At 30.3% G+C, this 20202-nt stretch overlaps 1 protein-coding gene across 3 annotated transcripts in view; it reads left to right on the top strand.

The window, feature by feature from the left end:
- The first annotated feature begins 5416 nt into the window (after positions 1-5416).
- Positions 5417-20202, top strand: part of LOC142322394 (serine-enriched protein-like) — a 257207-nt gene continuing 242421 nt past the window's right edge. For all 3 annotated transcript variants that reach the window (XR_012755835.1, XM_075361431.1, XM_075361432.1), the window contains exons 1-2: positions 5417-5563; positions 17991-18211. Coding sequence is in view for 2 of the 3 variants with exons in the window: in XM_075361431.1 (XP_075217546.1) it covers positions 17997-18211 (215 nt within the window). In the remaining variant the exon portion in view is untranslated. The remainder of the gene's footprint in view (positions 5564-17990; positions 18212-20202) is intronic.

The raw sequence follows: 20202 nt of genomic DNA, 5'->3' as shown, positions 1-20202 counted from the left end.
TGTTAATTTATTCAAGATACAAGATATCCTATTATTCAAGAGACTAAGCTAGAATATACTCTCACCGGTTATCTTCCTATTATTTAAACATAAGAATACTGTTATGTCCCCTTTTACAAGCAACAATAACTTAGATCATTCAACTATATTTGAAAATTTTTGGAAACTTCATGCAACTGATTCTGATGTTTCAGTTAATGAAAGTTCTACATGTGAAACACACTTCTAATTTCATACCACTAGGAACAAACAAGGCAGATTTATTGTTTCACTATCACGTCAATCTGATAAAATCCAGCCCGGAGTACCAAAGATAATGTTAAATTCTTTATTTATTTTAAATGTGCACTGTATTAATCATTACACTGTGTTTCAATAGTTTCATGCTTTTAATTAAGTTCACATTTTTAAATATATATTAAATATGCTGTCTAACTAGAACAGATATAGAATTTAGTAATGTTATCTGTTCAACATTTTAAAGGAAAGCATATAACTTGTTTCATATCTGTTTGTTTATGTTTGGGATACAATTTCGCTGGTATTATAAATAGAAAACAATGTTAGAAATGTTTGGATATGATATTAAGAATTAGTTATTTATTTTGTAAAAATCGGACAGTGCACATTGTATTCTAAAATGCATTACGTAAGTATGGATACACCAGGAAAACCAATTATTTTAAATTCTATTAAAATAATAATATAAAAAAAACTTACCTGAATCAATAATGAAGGTCGCTATCTAAAATGAACAATGCATAAGAAATAGTAATAGTTAATAATATATCAAGTGTGAACACAGACGCAAAGATCCAAATTGAACAGAGTATCGCAGGCCATCAGTAACCACTTTATAATCAACTAGACTAACGGCTGGGTTTCATATTCTGTCTACGAATTCACTGTCGCTCCCCACCCTGCAACTACTGGCGCGTCAAGAGAAACAAATCTCTTTAACCGCCAGAGCAAAATAAATTATGAAAATGCATTTCCTGCACCGCACTGTTTCACCTCTCATAATTACAACCGACCGTTCTCAAAGTTCTCCGATAAAGTTCTCTTATATTTGTCATCGCCTTTCAGTCGATACACAAATATCATTAATAGTACAACCAACCGTATTGTCCAATGGAGAAATTAACACGATTTTAAATATTTTAAGAATTTTTTTATTTTTATTATACATATATATATATAATAGTAAAATTATACTATATTGATTCGTTAGTAAATTTAAAAAAATGAAAATAAAAATTTTATCATAATATTAAAAATGAGTTTTTTTATTCATCTTCCATACAGCTTGGAAGAATTATTCTGTATAAATGCATTGAATAAGGCAAACGCAACAAGGGATTTGTCTGATGCCAAACTTGACGGCTACGGGGACACGGGGGAAAAAAAATCAGTTTAAATGGCAACATATCATCTATCAATCACTAAATGTTAGAACTGTGTTCGTATACAAGCTCCGTATTAAGAATAAATAGTATTCGTTGTATATTAACCGAAGCGAACGGGCGTCTTAAATAATTTTGAAATAATTTTCAGTTTCAGTAAACCTTATTATTATCTCTTAATAAATAATATACTAGGTTATTTATTTATTTGTATACTCACACACGCGCGCACAATTTTTATACACATTTATTATTAAAAAAAAACAAAAAAAAAAAACACAATTAAAATGACAAACTTTCTTTCTGCGTAATTAATGACATCCAGTGTTGCGAATGAATACGTTGGAGGTCTCCGGTTTTCTCAATTTAGACGTAAGATTACAAATCTACAGGTTAACCGGATTAAAAAAACTGAAGATTCTGGGCTGAGCTGTTTGAATTAGTGGTTTTTTTTTAATACTTCATTCTTAATTTGCGTATAAAAATAATTTTTAAGGCAACAAATTCAAAAATAAATAAATAAAACCCATCAGACCGTGAAAGGGAACGTAAAGCGTAAATTTGCATGTTTTATTTTTGACTTTTTTTAATTAAATTGTTTCATAAGATGACATACTCAATCTTGCTATTGCGTAAGGATTGTAAAAAAAGCGGTATGCTGTCTTAACCTTGAAATTTCGTAGATGATTGGAGTGGGGAAGGGTTACGTAACAACTGTGTATAACAAGACGCTGGCAGACAGCGCGGCAAGGATCTTTTATCGTCTTCACCCATTACTAAAACAAATATTCATTATCTATTTATCTCAAACAATTTATTAATTTGATTTGACAACATATTAATATCCAGTTATTTTTTTCCTTTAATTATGACATGAATCTTTAGGGTGTAAAAACATTGATCCAGACTGGGATTCGAAGCCAGAACCCTTTTGCAACATACCTTTATTTTCAAACGGTTTTTTTAAACACACGAATCTGTACTATAATTTATTTATTAATCTGTCGTATTGTTAGCGTTTTAAAATTTAACGGTTGTATTAGTTAAAATAGAATATTTAAATAGGCACTAATTTAGTAAATGCAATGACAGGTAGTTTATTTAATGTGTATAAATAAGGAAAGGAATAAAGACGGTTTTCGGGAGTAATATCGCACTCAATAGTCTCAAATGGAAGGGTTAATAAAATCTTGTTGTGTGTGTTACTGTGCGCGCGCGCGCGCGCATGTTTATGTGAGATTTTATTGAAGGTAGCTTTAAGTACATTACATTATACTGAAGTATGTTCCTCGTCAGTAATTTTAATCTTTCTACGAAAGAATTTCTGTTAAAAAGATTATTTAATTTATTTGTATTTTAACTAAAATAATGATTAAATATTTCCCTCGAAATAAGTACCGTGTACTTCGAAAATAATATTTGTGGAACAGTCAATTATCCGGTTCTTCATTCGTAATTTATTTTCAAATGTAATTAAACGCATATGTTAATATTTTTATTTCAAGTATTTTATAAAAATAATTATTTTTCAAATGTCATTACTTGATAGAATCGTGGTAAATAGTACGTATTTTGTGAAATACTTATTATTGCTAAATAAAAAAAATATAAATATTTGAACTAAATAAATAAATGAAAAACACATAGTCGATAACTTTTGCCATGGAACACACAGTAGATGACTCCTTTCTTTTTCTGTTTAGCCTCCGGGAATTACCGTTCAGGTATTACTTCAGAGGATTAATGAGGACGATATGCATGAGTGTAATTGAAGTGTAGTCTTGTACAGTTTCAGCTCCACCATTCCTGAGATGCGTGGTTAATTAAAACCCAACCACCAAAGAATACCGTACTTAGGGATGGGAATATTCCCACTCATAAGTTCGATCAACTGACAGATTTGTACCAAATTTTTAGATCCTATGATGTCTCTACAAAAATTAAAAATTTTTGAACGGCGATACGTATCCCACTCCTTTAAATAAATTCAAAATTTTACGTTATCAAATTCCTTATATTTTTATATGTAGATATACCGCAATATTTGAGCTAAATTTCAACTTTTAATGGTTAACGGGGTCACATTAATTCGGCATTAAGCAGGTAATGAAAAAATTACAACAAATAAAATTATAAATAAATAATATATATTTTTATTATTTTAAGTGTGAATAAGTATATCAAAGATTAAATTCCACGGAAAACTAAATGAACTGTTCCGGCATTTGCCCTATTGTATCAAGGAAAACCGTGGCAAAACCTTGATAAGAACAGCCTAACAATATTTATGTCTATGATATATTATCAGATTACAGGCATATAACATAGTAAAAACAACTTATACATTATGATAATATTACAATTTTAATTATAATAAATCTTCACGATTTATAAATTTCTTCCACATCTGATATCCATCCTTTTTCCCTGAAAAAAAAGAAATAAAAATTATTATAATAACGATCTACAATCTCTTATCAATAAAATATATCGAAAAAATTTTTCATCTGTTACACCCATCTTCAGGATAATGTAGAAAGAATAGAGTGAAAAAAAAAAAAACATTATGTGTCAAGTAACGAGTATATTACTTCAGCTCTAACAATCGAATATGAATACATTTTTGATAAAATATTAAAAAAGGCTTATATAATATGAAGGAAATTATAATGAATGTAATCGATATATGAATTAACAGAATAAAAGTTCTGAAAGTACTTTGAGAAATGAACTCAAACATAGAAATTTACAATTATGTAATCTATTCTGATCAGTTATAGATAAAAATCTAAACAGTATTCTGGTCCTGTGTACTGATATTTGCTATATATAAAAAAACACAAATCAGTTATTTTTCCATTATAAATAAATTAAAAAATTATTGTGCTTTAATCTTATGCTTAATTTACAAAATGTATAAACAAAATTGCACCTTTCATACGAGTGACGTAAACAAATAAATCGATTTCAACTTTTGATGAGGGAGATAATTTTTAATGAATCAATAGTTCTTTAACTAATATTTCTTCTGTTACCCCTTTAGGCTATCTAATGATGGCATGTAGACCCCAGCGTCTGGTCTTTGGAACTCTTGCTGATTGCAATCTTAGTTAGCAGTCATTTTACTGTTAAAGCTAAATATTTAAAACTTATATTTAGGTATAAAATAAATAATAAGGTACATAGGGCTATTAGTCCCTAGTCAAATGTACGTAGACTACTCAAGCATCGATTTAAAATACCAAATTTGGCCTTGTAATTGGTACAAAAAAATGAAGTTAAAAGAAGTCAGGGACAGACCCTTTTATAATTAGACTGATATGCCCCTAACAACTCCGTTTTTGTCTGTACTACAATCGATGCGGTTGATGTCTGTACACAGTTATAGTCACAAGTATGAATTTAGCCAATGGCAGGATTTACCTTCGCAAAAAATCTACTTTGTTGGCTGTAGTTGAATGAGTCGACTGATTCCCATACATTCAATCCATCACAAAATCATACTTTTATAAAATAAAAAATTTATGTAATTAAACATATATATATATATATATTTATACAAAATAAATTAAAATTCAAAAATTATTTGATTACATATTTTTATATATATCATTGAGATAAAAAATCCCAGGGTTGTTTTTTAATTTTTTTATTAGTATTGTTTAGAAATCGACAGTTATATCGTTAAATTTATAATTGTATTTTTAATTTAAGAAAAACATGTTAATTGTATTTTAAATAAATTATTAAAAAGGATATTTTTAAATGTTAGGTAATCTATTAAAAATAGCAAAGAAAACACAATAAAGTGTTTTCTTAAGCCAAAACATCATTGAGTTACAAGATTTAATAAATTGATTATGTTTATTCAACCCTTTATAGGTCCTTCGTACCTATTTGTACCACCAAACATTAGAGGTCATATTGTACACAAAATTATATATAAACTAATTATTATTGTTTATTTAGATTGTATAAACGCTCTTTGGTACTGTCACATACCACATTTTAATTTTCCCGCTTCTATGGTTACTAGATCGCTGTTGACTTAAAAGCGGTCCCCTACTGCACCAGTGGCTTGTTATAGGGAGAATTACGTTCGTTTTGTGGGACCGTTTTATTTTTGATTGTACGTCTACAATATCTTCTATTTTAACAAGGTAAGTTACTAGATGATAAGAAAAATAATATATTTTAATTATTGTGTATTAGTTTTTAAGGATTCAAGACATTATTTTACTTACGGATGAATAAATACAGCATCATCAGATAACCTATAAATAAGGTACTGCTTACATGCGTTTGAAATGCAATTTACATACATAAAGTACTAACAATTCGAGTGTTGTAAATTAGTTCAAAAGAATCCTTGAATATTCTAGTTTGAAGTGATATAAAGAAATATATGGAGTTTTTTGTTGAGATGATGTTATAAAACTTAAATCATGAATCTGCACAAAACTTAGATTATGTTACTTTTATGACGGTCAATAAAATCAGTGCTTCTGCGTTTTGCGATTACTGAAAGAATTTATAGAAACTTAATAAAGTGGAACCTATATTGTAATATTCTTTTTTAATTTGATCTGATTCAGGTTTAAAAATCTATCATATTAAATTATATGCATAAATTAAATCTACATGATGCTTATAGGCCTTCAAAAAATTATACCTCTATTTTGTTCTTATTGTAAGTGACATGTTACTAGCAACTGTATATGCTGATAAAAATCTATTTTATTTTATTTTATTTTAATGTACAAAAATTCAAGATATAATTTTGTAAAATATGAAATCACAAATATTCTACTTATTTCTTCATGAATGGTGAAGTTTAAGGGGAGAAGCTTCTTGTAACAATACATGCCAATGAAGCTGATAAAAAGGGGGTTCAAGATGTGGGTTATAGCATGTGGCACAACCAGTATTAACTATTATGTTATTTCATTATAATATACTGTACTTTCAAAAATTTGAATGTATTAAAAATTGAAATTATCTACGTCCCGATTTGTTTGAATTTGTAATGTTTAATTATATATAATTTTTTGTTTTTAATTAAATGTGAAAGTCTTTCTTCTTTTTTTGAAAGCGTTATGTATTATTTTTTAAATTTATCCATTAGGTTGAATGGATTAAATTTGTTACCAAATTACAGTTGATTGCAAACATATTTGAGGGGATGGGTTACTGCCTCTTTGACAATTTCAAATATTGAAATGATTAAACAATGATAACAAAAAATTTATTTATCTGCGCTACAATTAGACAGACTAGAAAACTATTCCCTGAAAATCTTGTAAAAGTTGATAGAAAAATGAAAATGGGTGAGATGGACTTTGCTATGTGGGGACATTGTGGTTTCAAAATGGAAAGACGGAGGAAAAAATTTGTATGTGTTGTTTGCACAATGCCTATGAGCAAAATCAAGTGTTATGTATAAACAAAGGGGGAGTACGAGTCAACAGATATGTGGGTGGTGTTGATCAGTTTGTTCAGCTTCACTCTGCGTATAATGTAGGTTGTAAATCTCATTGATGGTGGATGAAGTTATTTTATTACTTTACTGTTACATCAATTGTAAATTAATTTTTATTGTATAAGAATATGGCAAAAACTACTCAACTAAAGAGCAAACACCTCACACATTTGAAATTTCAGTCTCATCGGCAGATGAGCTGATTGGAAGTTTCTGTGTGGAAGAAACCAGGACCATCAACTAAAACTGGAAGAGGGAGAAAGATAAATCGTCTTGATGGGCGGGTCATACTTGCAAATGTTTAAAGGTTGGCTAATGTTGGTAAACACTTACCAGTGACTGGAACAAGAAGAAGATGCACATATTGCAGCACAGCAAAGGAAAAGAAGAGTATAATGTGTGTCAGCTGCAAAGTAGGGTTATGTATAGAATGTTTCATTTAATTTCATGCATCAAAAGTTAGGGGTTTTTATATTTTATTTATGTAATGTTTTTGAAATACGTAATATTTTTATATATACAATATAATATTCTTTCAGCCTACGCAAAGCACAGAATTAGAGAAATATTCTTACCTTTTTGTTCATTCAAGAATGAAAAATTATTACAAAATTATTAATTATCAGATTTTATCTTGTATACCAACTTAAATGATTTTAATAAGAATGTTCCCATCAAATTCTGTTTGCAGATTTATATGTCTAAATTTATATATATATATAATTTTTCTAAATATCCAATTTCCAAAAAAATGGGTTTCTCAAATTTTGCTGACCATTTGATAAATAATAATCAGGATATGACTAATTTAGAAAATAATTTGGAAATAGTTGGAAAAATAAATATTGAAGATGAAAATAGTAATAAAAAATTGGAAATTTTAGAAAAATTGTGTATATATTATACACATACAATTATCTATATATTTTTATTATATATATATATATACACACAGTTGTAAATGTGAATTCTTATTTTATTTTTAAACAAACAATTTTTTTACAAAATGTAAAAAGCTAAAAATTTTATTGTGCGACTGTAAACAGTTTTAAAAATTATAAAAAAAACATCACTGAGGATGGGCTTAGGCCTGAAAGCACTTAGATGGAATAAAAGATTAAAGGTAAGAATGTTTCTCTAATTCTGTGCTTCACAGAGGCTGAAAGAATATTATATTGTACATATAGATATTTACATATAAGAGAAAGAAAAAATGGACTATAGAACGGTTTACCTAATAAATTAATAATATTTTTATGGGTAAGAGACATTTTGTATTAGCAATTTTCTTGTTCTTATTTTATTTTTAAAATAAAAAAGAATATTTGATAAAAAATTTTGTATGGTATTCATATGTACCACTGCCCACATGGTAAGTGGTACATATATGTATATAACAGGGCCTAACTGCCACAGATTTGGTAATGGATGTCCAATTTTGATGGAAATACATAATTTAATGCCTAAGTCCACCAGCCAAGTAAAAACAAAAATATTTTTTTTAGGCCACAGAGTTGTGCCCTATAAAGTGTTAGAGAGATGAATGAATCTCAGTCATTTAATTCTTGGGTTGAGATATAATGATAATCAAAATGAAAAAAAAAAGATGTTATTGGAAAATCCGTAAAATAAATTTATGCTAGTGAAAATGATTTTGATGAAGATGATATCAACATTGAGTCTTAAAGACTCATTACAAATCTTATTAAAGATCTTGTACGGCTACTCGTGATATAAAAAAGTTAAAATCTTGCAGTAATAAAATGTAAATTAATGATGCATCAAAAAATTTGCGGATATTTCAAATAACTTTTCATTTATTAAAAATGAATATTTTGTTAATAGTCTATTAATTATGATTCTGGCCATCAAAAAATATTCTGCTGTTACCTGCTGTAAGGTATTTCTAATTTATTAATTTATATTGATCAAGCTGTAACTTTTTTTTACCCACAATAAAAATATATATATATGACTTTTGTATTTATCGTTTTTCCATAATTTATTTTAGCGTTCTATTATGTTATTTTATAATAATATAGTGTACGTTCAAAAATTGTAATGTATTAAAAATTGAAATTATCTACGTCCCGATTTGTTTGAATTTTTAAAGTTTAATTATATATAATTTTATGTTTTTAATTAAATGCGAATGTTTTTTTTCTTTTTTTGAAAGCGTTATGTATTTTTTTAAAAATTTATCTATTAGGTTGAATGGATTACATTTATTACCAAATTACAGTTGAATTCATAATGAAAGGGCTTCTATAAAAATAATAACCATAAATAAAATTATTGAAATTAATGAATGCTGTAATAAAAGATATGTTATTTCTTGAATTTAAAAATCAGAAAATCTGTTTACAAACATAAAAAATATGTAATTATTGTTCAGAAGCGATTCATTAGAAAAAAAAAAACTAGAATTTTTAGGTTTCTTAGTACTAGTTTATAAAACTGGAAATGAAACTCTAAAGAAAATGAAAACTGCAAAGAAAGAAAGAGAGGGGTAGTATAAAATATGGAACAAAAGAACTAAAATTTGAAAAGGATTCAGAAAAAATTCTAATTTAAGTGATTATTACCCTGAGCAAAAAATATAATAAACTCAACTGAGTTTACTCATTTCTTACAACTAATGACTTCTAATTAAAAATATAAATACTTTTAGTATATGAAATATTAAAAAAAATCATTTTAATATATGATTTTTTATTCTATTGAAATAGTACTGCAAAAGAAACTTGATTAATTTAGACCGGTTCTAAGCCATGCCATCAGACAGGTGAAAATAAATTATAGTATGTCATTATAAGTTATATTTTACAAACCAGGAATAAATACTAAATTTGTGATATAATTCATTATATTTATTCTTTTGTGTGTATTTATTATTGTTGAAGTTTGAAGAGTTACCTTTCTTCAAATCTGAAATTCTGAAAATTAAAAATTCATAATTATTATATAAACATTTAGTCTTTCATAGCTGTAAGATTTCAATTAAAATAAAGATGAAAAAGGACTGTACTTCTAACAAGAATTTCTGTTACAACTGTTGGCAATCTTGGTCATCATTTCATAATTCTGGGCAGAAAAGAAGATTTGCCCTAATAAGCATAATGTTTCTAGTGTACAGCTATTCTACACAAACATGCAGAGTACTTATTTTTAACCAACGACAGAGATCGACAAGGGTTTCAAAGAGAAGCTTTTTCTTTTGCAATACTATTAAAAAAATTTACTGAAAAATAAAACTTTTTTTCTACTAAATTTAAATAATATGTACTTACTTATGATCGCAGCAAGATACACTTATCTCGTACAAAAACTTGTACAGCATTAAATAATTTAACTGTAATGTGGTGAAAATTTCTTGCTCATCTTGCTCAACCTGAAGAAAAGGTGTCAGATATACACATATATATTAAAAAGAAAGATTATATTTAAAAAGGATTATATTAAAAGAAAGATATATTTAAAAAGATTATTTTTAATTGGAAATTTACAGAAATCAAATTTTTATTTTGTAAACTATTATACCAGATGCTCTCTAATGGTAATTTTTATATGTTTGCACTTTTTTTATGTGAATCACAATTTGGTGATAGGATAAAATTAGTTATTTTTAAAAAAAAGTATTTTTAGCAATATTAAATCGTGTAATTAGATTTGTTGTATAAATAAGTAAATAAAAACTTTATTTTATTAATTTTTAAGTTAATTTACAATTGAATTTTTTTTTAGATAAGATTCTCTTTCTTATCATACGGTTTTAAATTAGTTTTAAAGTTCTGGGAATAGACTCAAATATGTCAAAGATAGTTTCTGAGTGTACCATTTACTATGTGTTGTTTTATATATGAGAGCTATTTATTTTTAAGTAACGTCCGATCCATTTTCTAATACAAACAAAACTAATAAAGGTATGGTTAAAAACCTTTTTTATTTCACTCTTTACATTTAATGCTACTTTTACCTAGTTACATTGTTTGTTTAAACATTTATCATAGTGTTTTACAAAATTGTTTATCCCCCATGTCATAGAAATCAGTCGGCTGTTGTTTGTGAAAACAACCAGTCTTCAATCATTGTTTTCACTTCATCAGTGTCAAACCACTGACCACCAAGAAACTCCTTCAGGTAGCAGAACAGGTGCTAAGTCTGGGCTGTATGTTGGGTGTTCAATTTGCTCCCTTCTAAAATATCTTATTAACTCTACAGTTTGAGTTGCAGAATGAGGTCATACTGCAACAAAAACCCAGATGACAGTAGGCCACATAGGTTATTCTGTATGACATTTTAAAGCTTCATCAAAGTCTATCCCATGTACAGTCTATCCCAAAATACAGTTGCCATAATCTTGCATGTTGACATTATCTGTTTGGCTTTCACTTTGACTGGAGATGTTGTATGTCGCCATTCCATTGACTGGTGCTTGGATGCTGGAGTGATGTGAGAAACCCATGTCTCATCTCCTGTGACAAAAGTGTAATGTAAAAGTTCATCTCCTACAGTAAAGTTCTTTACTGTGTCAAGTCAAAAATGTTAAAACACCTAGCCATTCTCCTTTTGTGGTGTTCTCAGTAAGCAGTCTAGGAACTCATCGCAAGAACAGTTTTTTGAACTGCAGGATTTCAGAAATAATTTTGTATAGCACTGAATTTCAAACTTGTGGGAATATCGGTGACAAAGTGAAAAATCATGAATTGCTGGTCTTCACAAATTTTTGTGCCAACTTCACGTACCAAATCATCTGTGATTCCAGAAGGTCGGCCCAATCGCAGTACTTCATGGACATTGTCCTGCCTGTCTGGCAGGACGGCAATATCTAACCCACTGGGTTGGTCTAATGGTGAACATGTTTTCCCAAATTAGCTGATTTGAAAGTCGAGAGTTCCAGCAATCAAGTCCTAGTAAAGGCAGTTACTTTTATATGGATATGAATACTAGATCGTGGATACCACTGTTCTTTGGTGGTTGGGTTTCAAATAACCACACATCTCAGCAATGGTTGAACCGAGACTGTACAAGACTACACTTCATTTACGCTCGTATGAGTGTAAGTGAAGGTGGTAATTCCTGGAGGCTAAACAAGAAAAGAAAGAAGAAGGCCAAATATCTGCAGTCTGTCCTGAAAAGAGCCATGGCCAGAAAGAAATTGTGTCACGTACTTATTAGGGTGTACCCAAAACGCATCCTGCAAACCATTTGGGAAGAGATCATGCGTATAACACCCACCCTCTGCCTCATCCCATCTGGCCTGCCACAAGGCATCACCATGTTGTTCAATCTCTCGAATTTTTTTTAAAGTCAGCTCACCTGACTTCTTTGCAACATAACACTGTTTCTCTGACACAATCAAATCTATTGGTTTCACACCCGTGATTACCAAGATCGCCTCCTGTGAAATTGTACGGTAACCACCCGTTACTGTTAACAATATAAGGCATTGAGCCCTCAATAAAATATCCTGACAACTTTAGCCTAAATCAGTAAATTTTAGCCTATTAGCCCAAACAGGTGCCACATTTTAGCATAATAGCCTTGCGCATGCCTTATACAGAATGCTCATAGTCTTGAAATTAAGACCCCCAATCAGGATTGACTACAAGTTGAATACCAGGAAAGCATTCCAGGCCTTCCCCGTGATATATTGAAGGTGCTTCTTAAATTGCAACTTCTCATCAAGAAACACCTGAGCTACTTTTAAACTTCAACATACTTTATATGCTAGCCTTTCTTTGAAACATGGGCTAGCCAACTCACTGCCAAACAGCATGTGAGGAGCATCATCGTGGTCTTTTCCGTGCTAAACATCATCTTATGTTGTTGACCCCCACAGCTCAAGCATCCTGAAGCCTGAGTTGCTCGGAGCTAAACCTCTCTCCGTAGCCAATCTGACCTAACTTAAAAAATAGCCCTCATTTATATACATATAACAGCAATATTATTTATACCTTTTAATAAATGGTCAGTTACATTAAATATACATTTTTTTATCATTATTACCAACTTACAAAATCTAAATTATTTTGCAAAAAGTAATAATGTTTGGATTTTAGTAAATGGTCAGCTGTAGTATATCTAATGTAGCTGACCATTTATTAAAATGAAAACATATTATTAATGACTGAAAATATAATTTAGAGATTTAGGAAGTTTTTAATAATGATAAAAAGAAAATGTACTCAAGAAATATTACATTGATGTATATAAATATAAAATATGTACCTTCACAGAGTACATTCAAAGATGATGATTTAATTAAAAGCATAATAAAAATACAATATGGCAATAATGACAATAGAACGAAGAAAATACTATGTTTTAGATATTACATCATTCCAGTACAGGACAGTAGAAATTGCATATACATCCATAATAATTTTTAAAAGAATACAATTTCGACAAATTATAAATCTTTTAATGTAATTATAGAATTCAGTACCAACTAAAGAGGTGGAATCCCATGATTCCATTGATATAGCTCTTAACAATTTCAACCCTGTTGAAATTGTTAAGAGCTATATAAAACTCAAATTTTAGATTCTAATCTGATTTCATCAGTTTATTTCTTTTTTATTCAACATATCACCAGCGAATTTTCCTTTCTGTGTACTGTTGCCACTTCTCAGCTTTTCTCTACTTTATAATAGTAGTTTTCTATCTGCATTTTTTAGTGAATTGCCCTTTGGTTCTTTTTTTCAGAAATGCTGGGTCTGTTATCAAGTTATTATAAATCCTTTAAAATGTACTTGCATATTAAAACATTTGTAACATCTGTAGAAGTACTGGTATTTATTCACCAAGTATTGTTGATGTTTTTATTGTGGGGATTTCTAATAATACTCTCTTTAAAAATGTAACTTGTTCATTTAATATTTCCTTTTTATGTAATCTGTTATTTTACTTTTATATTTGTGTAATTTCTTGTTATGCAGTCTCTCCCATTATTATTGAATTAATTGAAAAATTTCAGACTCTTTTGTGTTAAAGATTAATAGTGGTTGTCTTCCATTATCTTCCCCTAATATATTTTGTCTGTATTTTTATCAAAAAATTAGATTAGCTTTAGAAAAAAAATATTTAAGAAATTCTTAATTAATTTACATTTAAAAAAAAATTAATAAAAAATTTGCAGATAGATAAATTTATAAAAATGTCAAAAATAATTTTTATAAAATGTTAAAAAAAAATTTGCCAATTGAAATGATTAAATTAATGAAAGCTGAAATTGAGATAATAATATTCAAAACATTGAATACTGGCATTTGAACACAATTATTTGTGTAGGCCAAAAAGCAGAAATACAAGGTGTGTGAGAAAAGTAATGACACTGACTTTTTACTTACTAAAGTTTTTATTTTTTCAAACAACAATATTATCCCCTTCAAAGTAGTTCCCTTGGGCGGCTATACACTGACGGAGTCATTGTTCCCACTCCTGATAGCAGCACTGGAAGGCTTCAACTGGTAGGGCTTTTAACTGGTCGGTCACAGTCTTTTGAATGTTCTCTAGAGTTCCAAAATTATTTCCTTTTAAGACACGTTTCAATTTCGGGAAAAGGAAAAAGTCACAAGGACTCAAATCAGATGAGTAGGGGGGGGGGGGGGTTTGAGGAACACCATAGGAATGTGTTTTGAGGTCAAAAATTCTGTGATGGAAATGGTCGTGTGACACAGGGCATTGTCATGACGAAGCATCCACTTGTCTGCAGTGTCTGCTCCTACTGCTAAAAAAGCAAATCGGCACGGTTTTGATTTTTGATTTGCTCATTTGACATTTTTTTGGTCAAGGAGAGATGGAGTGTGCCACTCTACACTTTGCCTCTTTGTTTCAGGATCGTACTCAAATATGTGGGATTCATCACCTTTGTTCACACGATTGAAAATTCTTGGTCATTGTCAATCCTCAAGGAGATCAACGCACATGTTTCTTCGATTGTCTTTCTGTTCCGTTGTGAGGTTTTTCGGCACCAATTTCGCACAAACCTTTTGCATGTCCAAATCGTCTGTCAAAATTTGATGTACGGTGAAATTTAACTGTTCACTCATCATCCTTATTGTTAAACGATGGTCTGATCTCACAAGAACCCTCTGTCCTCGGCCTTCCAAAATGATTTGTGCCAGCGGAAAACTTATGCTCTTGATAAGTAATGTTCCCCATAGGCCTGTTTCAACTTTTCAAAGGTCACAGTTGTGGATTCCCCAAGTTTAACACAAAACTTGATTGCACAACTTTGCTCTAAATTCTGATGCTCCATTTTCGTAACACACAACAAAAGCAGAACTTCACTGATGGCGCTGTCAAAAATAATGTATTGGCTGAACAGAGTTGAAACTCGTACTGAGCATGTGGAAGGGATGAACAAACCGGTCTAGCACAGACCGGTAGACACAGCATTGCCAGATCGCTCGCAGTGTTACCAATCTCATTACTTTTCTCACACACCTCATATCTCTAGAAAGAATTGCTTGAAACTTATTGCGATCATCAGTTTTTATTTTTCTGCGATAAGAATTTGCACAAGTAGCTGTTCAGAAATTCTCTTGCTACTTTACAGTGCATTTTATTTTTAGCTGTACCTGTACTTCTACTTTTTGAGTATGTGATCCTGTTAGTGGATCAATGAAATTCTGCATTCTGTGAATGGTAGTGTACATAATTCCTGTTCAAATTACATATACCATTTGAAATTTTTTCCACTGGACAGAAATTATTATTGAACCTGGTACAGTGTGCTGTACTATAATCAGCAATATCATATCTGCAGAACAATTATCTACTGCATCACGAAACCTTCTGTTTCATGGCATAGCTCTCCGAACAGCAATTGCTCCTGAGGGACTTTTCCTCTTTATTAATAAAGACTTGTTGATCTCTACTGTCAGACCTGGGCTGCCAGTTACACAATTTGATTTTAAAAGCTTCTTGGCACACACTTCCCATAGATAATTTTTCCAGTCAACAGCTGTAATATGGTTGATATTTAATTTGTGTTCACAGAATGCCTCAGTTGTCATTTCATAGTTCCATGAATAAATAAATAGTAACATTTTATCAAGGCTTAGTTTAGAGCCCTGCAACCATGTATCTGACTGGACACTTATATTGTGAATAGGTACTGCCTTTTCTTGTATTGTCACCATTCTCAGTCATTCAAAAGATTTTATGCCATGACGTGCCCTTGATTACACTATTTATCTTCTGGTAAAATACCAAAATGTTGAAACAGACCAAATGCAATTCATTTTATCTCTTGATAAAACAAACAATTCATATATATTCACAGGAAGATTTGTAGCATTACTGAATTGTAATTACTACAACGGTGATAATGACAACACAACACTTCAAATAACTAAGATGTGTGGTGTAATTTTAATAATAAATATCAGTATTCGTACGTAGTACAATGATCTAATCAGAAAGTATGAACATGCTTGCTAAAATCTAACATAATCACCTTAATTGCACTAACCTATGATGGGGGACTACCTTAAACGCTCAGGAATGAACATGAACATGAGTTATAAATTTTGTTAATACAATCGTTTATATGTGCAGCAATAAATGTAATATAATTCATGGGGTAATGATGTTCTATAAACTAGCGAAAGGATAACTGAGGTTAACCTAACATACATTTTTCCTAGTATAAAATATTTCTGCTTTTCTATTTTATTACCTCTTTCACTACTTTTTTTTTGGAGTAGGCTAAATTAATTTTATACTTTGTTTCAATTTTTTATCCCAAAACTTGTTCCTCACTTGCACATGGATTTATTTTTTGGTTTGTGGAATTACACAGGTGCTTTGAATCTTGCACATGGAATTTTGTAGTATGAGAAAAATTTCATGCTTGACTGGAATTTGAATCTAGGACCTCTGGATGAAAGGCTTTCTTTTCTTTCTTTTTCCTGTTTAGCCTCTGGAAATTACCATTCAGGTATTACTTCAGAGGATGATATGTATTAATGTAAATGAAGTGTAATCTTGTACAGTCTCGGTTCGACCATTCTTGAGATGTGTGGTTAATTGAAACCCAACCACCAAAGAACACCGGTATACACGATCTAGTATTCAAATCCATATAAAAATAACTGCCTTTACTAGGACTTGAACCCTGGAATTCTCGAATTCCAAATCAGCTGATTTGGGAAGATGCATTCATCACTAGATCAACCATCGGGATGAAAGGCTGAGATGCTACTACTTCACCGTATGATCTATAAATTATCAACAGGGTTGAATTCAGCAGTTTTCCTAGCCTGCCTAAGAAAACGGATATTATTGTAATTCTTGAGATTATTTGCTGTTTTTGAAAAATTACAGAGAATAAGATCTTGGTGGAATACCCTGATTTTCTTTTCCAAGGGCAGAGCTCTGTTTTAGAAAATGATTATATATTTTTTCTAAATTCATCTTCCCTTTGATTGAAACACAATGAACTCCTTCAACAAAAAAAAAAATGGCCCTAAAAAATTTGTTTTATCAGGTGTTTCACAAATAAAACAAATGTGTTTAGAAGAAACATATTCTCCATCATCCATTCAAACAAACTGCAGACATTTTCCTTCCTCAGTGAAATGAATTTCTTGGGGAAAATCAACCGTTGAAGAATCTTCAAAAGTCTAGTTTATGTATTTCTTAGCCCATTGTAATTTCTTTTTATCATATATACTGTTAGCGGTGAATTTTTCAATGGATGATTCACCTTGTTCTAGCCACTTTTACATGGAATATGGAATAGTTACACAGTTAAATTATGAATTTCAACATCAATGCCAAAACTTGATTTTTACCTGATTTATTGACCATTGTTTTACAGCACAGTCGATGGGCATGCAATAAGATTATAAATAGCTGGTGACTATTGTGGCTGCTTTGAATTGTTATGGCAACCAGTTAACTTTCAATGACCAATCAGATGTTAATTTTTGGATTGTCCCTCATACGTTTTGAAGGCTTTTAAATTACCCTGGCGATGAATCTTTGAAGATTTGAAAGAACTAATCTAATTAAAAACTACATAAGTTAGTGTCAACATCTTAAAAAATTATCAGGTTTTAATTTTATTGTAATAATAATTTAGTTTTATTTTGCAGTTTAGGATGCCTGAAGTGCAGGTGGTACCAAGCAGTGTAATGGCTGAAGCTACTCTGATGACAGATGAGCCAGATCTTAGTACGTTTGAAAATAAAACTGGTTTAGCTGAAGATATGAAATTTTTGGCTAGCATGCCAGAATTGTGTGATGTTACATTTCTTGTTGGTGATACAAGAGAACTGGTTTGTGCTGTAAAAGCTGTGTTAGCAGCCAGAAGCAGGTAATTTCTAGTTTGTATTTATTAATGTTTGGATGGAAATATACAGTAGTGAGTTTATGTACATCATTTGTTCAAGAATAACAGATGAATTTGGAATGTTTGCTATTGCATTAAATATTGAAACTATAATTTTTGTTGTCATCATTGAAATTATATGCATTTGAGTTTGAATCCTTATAGAAACCAAACTATCCATCCAGTTTCAAAACAAATCACATCAAAATTTATTCTACATTTGATGGTTTTAGACTTTTAATTTTTCAAGATATATTTTTACTGTGAGTTTGGAAAACGATTATCTTTCGTGTCTTTTGTTGATAGCTAGACTTTGATCATATGGTATTAAAGAACTATTGCACCAATCTTACTCAAAGTTTTATGTAAGCTAGTCCATTTTTTTAACTTATCACTTATAACTTTTATCACTCCTTAAATTTTAGATCTATATCTTTAACTGATTATGAGCTGTTATTCAATTTATAAAACCATTTTTTTTCAGAACTATATGACTTATAAACGTTAGTCAGAGCTCTGTGCTTTTGTTGTTATTTTAAATTGCCAGTATCGTATTTTATAAATGTTATTACTAACTTAAAATTATTTTTTATAGATTTTTATATATAAATTACTTTTAATTGAACTGATAAAAGAGGAAATTAAGTAATATCTAAAAAAATGTAGAATGTAATTGTAGAATGTAGAGTGAGGTCAGAAGTTTAGGAAGTGTACTTTTAACAGTCTTATTTCAGTGCTGGTGAAATACTCAGAACAAACATTAGAGCAGTGTGCTGGAGTGTTATTGTTGTGAGAAACCATAAATTTAGGCACTGTTTTTAGATTGGTTTGACAACTTTAGGCAGGCATTCCTAAGTATACCACTCCCCTGTAACTGACTTCTGAATTTTTGACACAACTCGTTCTAAAATTTCTTCACTGATTTGGATTCTCAAACAGCCAATGGCAGGGGGGTCCCCACATATTCAAGGTATCATAATGTACACCCAAGTTTCATCACATATCACAATACTGTTCACGTAGGGATTTCCTGTTTTCAAACTTTTTCAGCATTTTATGGCACTATGAAAACGTGACATGCCATCTGATCATTGGTCAAGTTATGTGCACCCAAAGGGTACAAAGGTTCCTAACATGAAGGTGATCTCGCTGAATAGCATGAACTGTGGGTCCGTTAATGCCCAAGGACACCTCATTTGGTTGTAGACAGGTATGTCTGTCTGTCTCAAGTATATTTTGTACTTCAGCAATGTTTCTCTTCATCACAGACTAAGATGGTCAACCTTGGAGAATTCTCTATGCCAAAATTTTTTCTTTCAAACTTTTGGTACCTCTTAAATATTGCTGTATGATGAGGATAATCCTCTCCTAGCATAAGGGTCATTTCCTCTGAACACTGATTAATATTTAATCCATGTGCAAATTTGTACCGCAAAAGTACTCTATTCAGTTTTTGACCATGGTGAGATCATTACTAGTTTTCACTAATACAGCTAAAAACCAAATGACAGTGAGGCAGTAACTAGACCAGGTATAGTGCGGGTTGGGACTTGTCTAAACACACCCTAAATTGTAACTGCCTGTGATTGATTCGTTCTGTCATATTGCAAATTTCTTAGTCTCTTTGTATTCCTGAACAAATTGCTAAAAGAAACAAAAGTAAAATAATAATTCAAAACTAATATTTACTGGTATGTGGTAGTATAATATATGAAACTTAATAAAAGCATTTTGGCTTTGTATCCATAGGCAGGGTCGAAAGAGAGAGAGAATTTACCTACTCCTATAATTTATTACTCATTTAGAAGTTCAGTTAAAAGAATTATTTCTTTGTATGTAAAAATTAAAAAAAAGAAAAAATTCAGCTTAGTGATGACTGATCTCTGTGGTAGGTCTTGGCTGCTTATACTGAAGCCCTGGGTTCAAATCCTGTCAGGTATGGCATTTTTCACATGTTATAAAATTTCCATTTCATA

Source organism: Lycorma delicatula, chromosome 3, assembly GCF_047948215.1.
Source record: "Lycorma delicatula isolate Av1 chromosome 3, ASM4794821v1, whole genome shotgun sequence".
NCBI classification, from domain to species: domain Eukaryota; kingdom Metazoa; phylum Arthropoda; class Insecta; order Hemiptera; family Fulgoridae; genus Lycorma; species Lycorma delicatula.
Note: the sequence above shows the minus strand (reverse complement) of the source record. Positions and strands in the feature narration are given on the sequence as shown.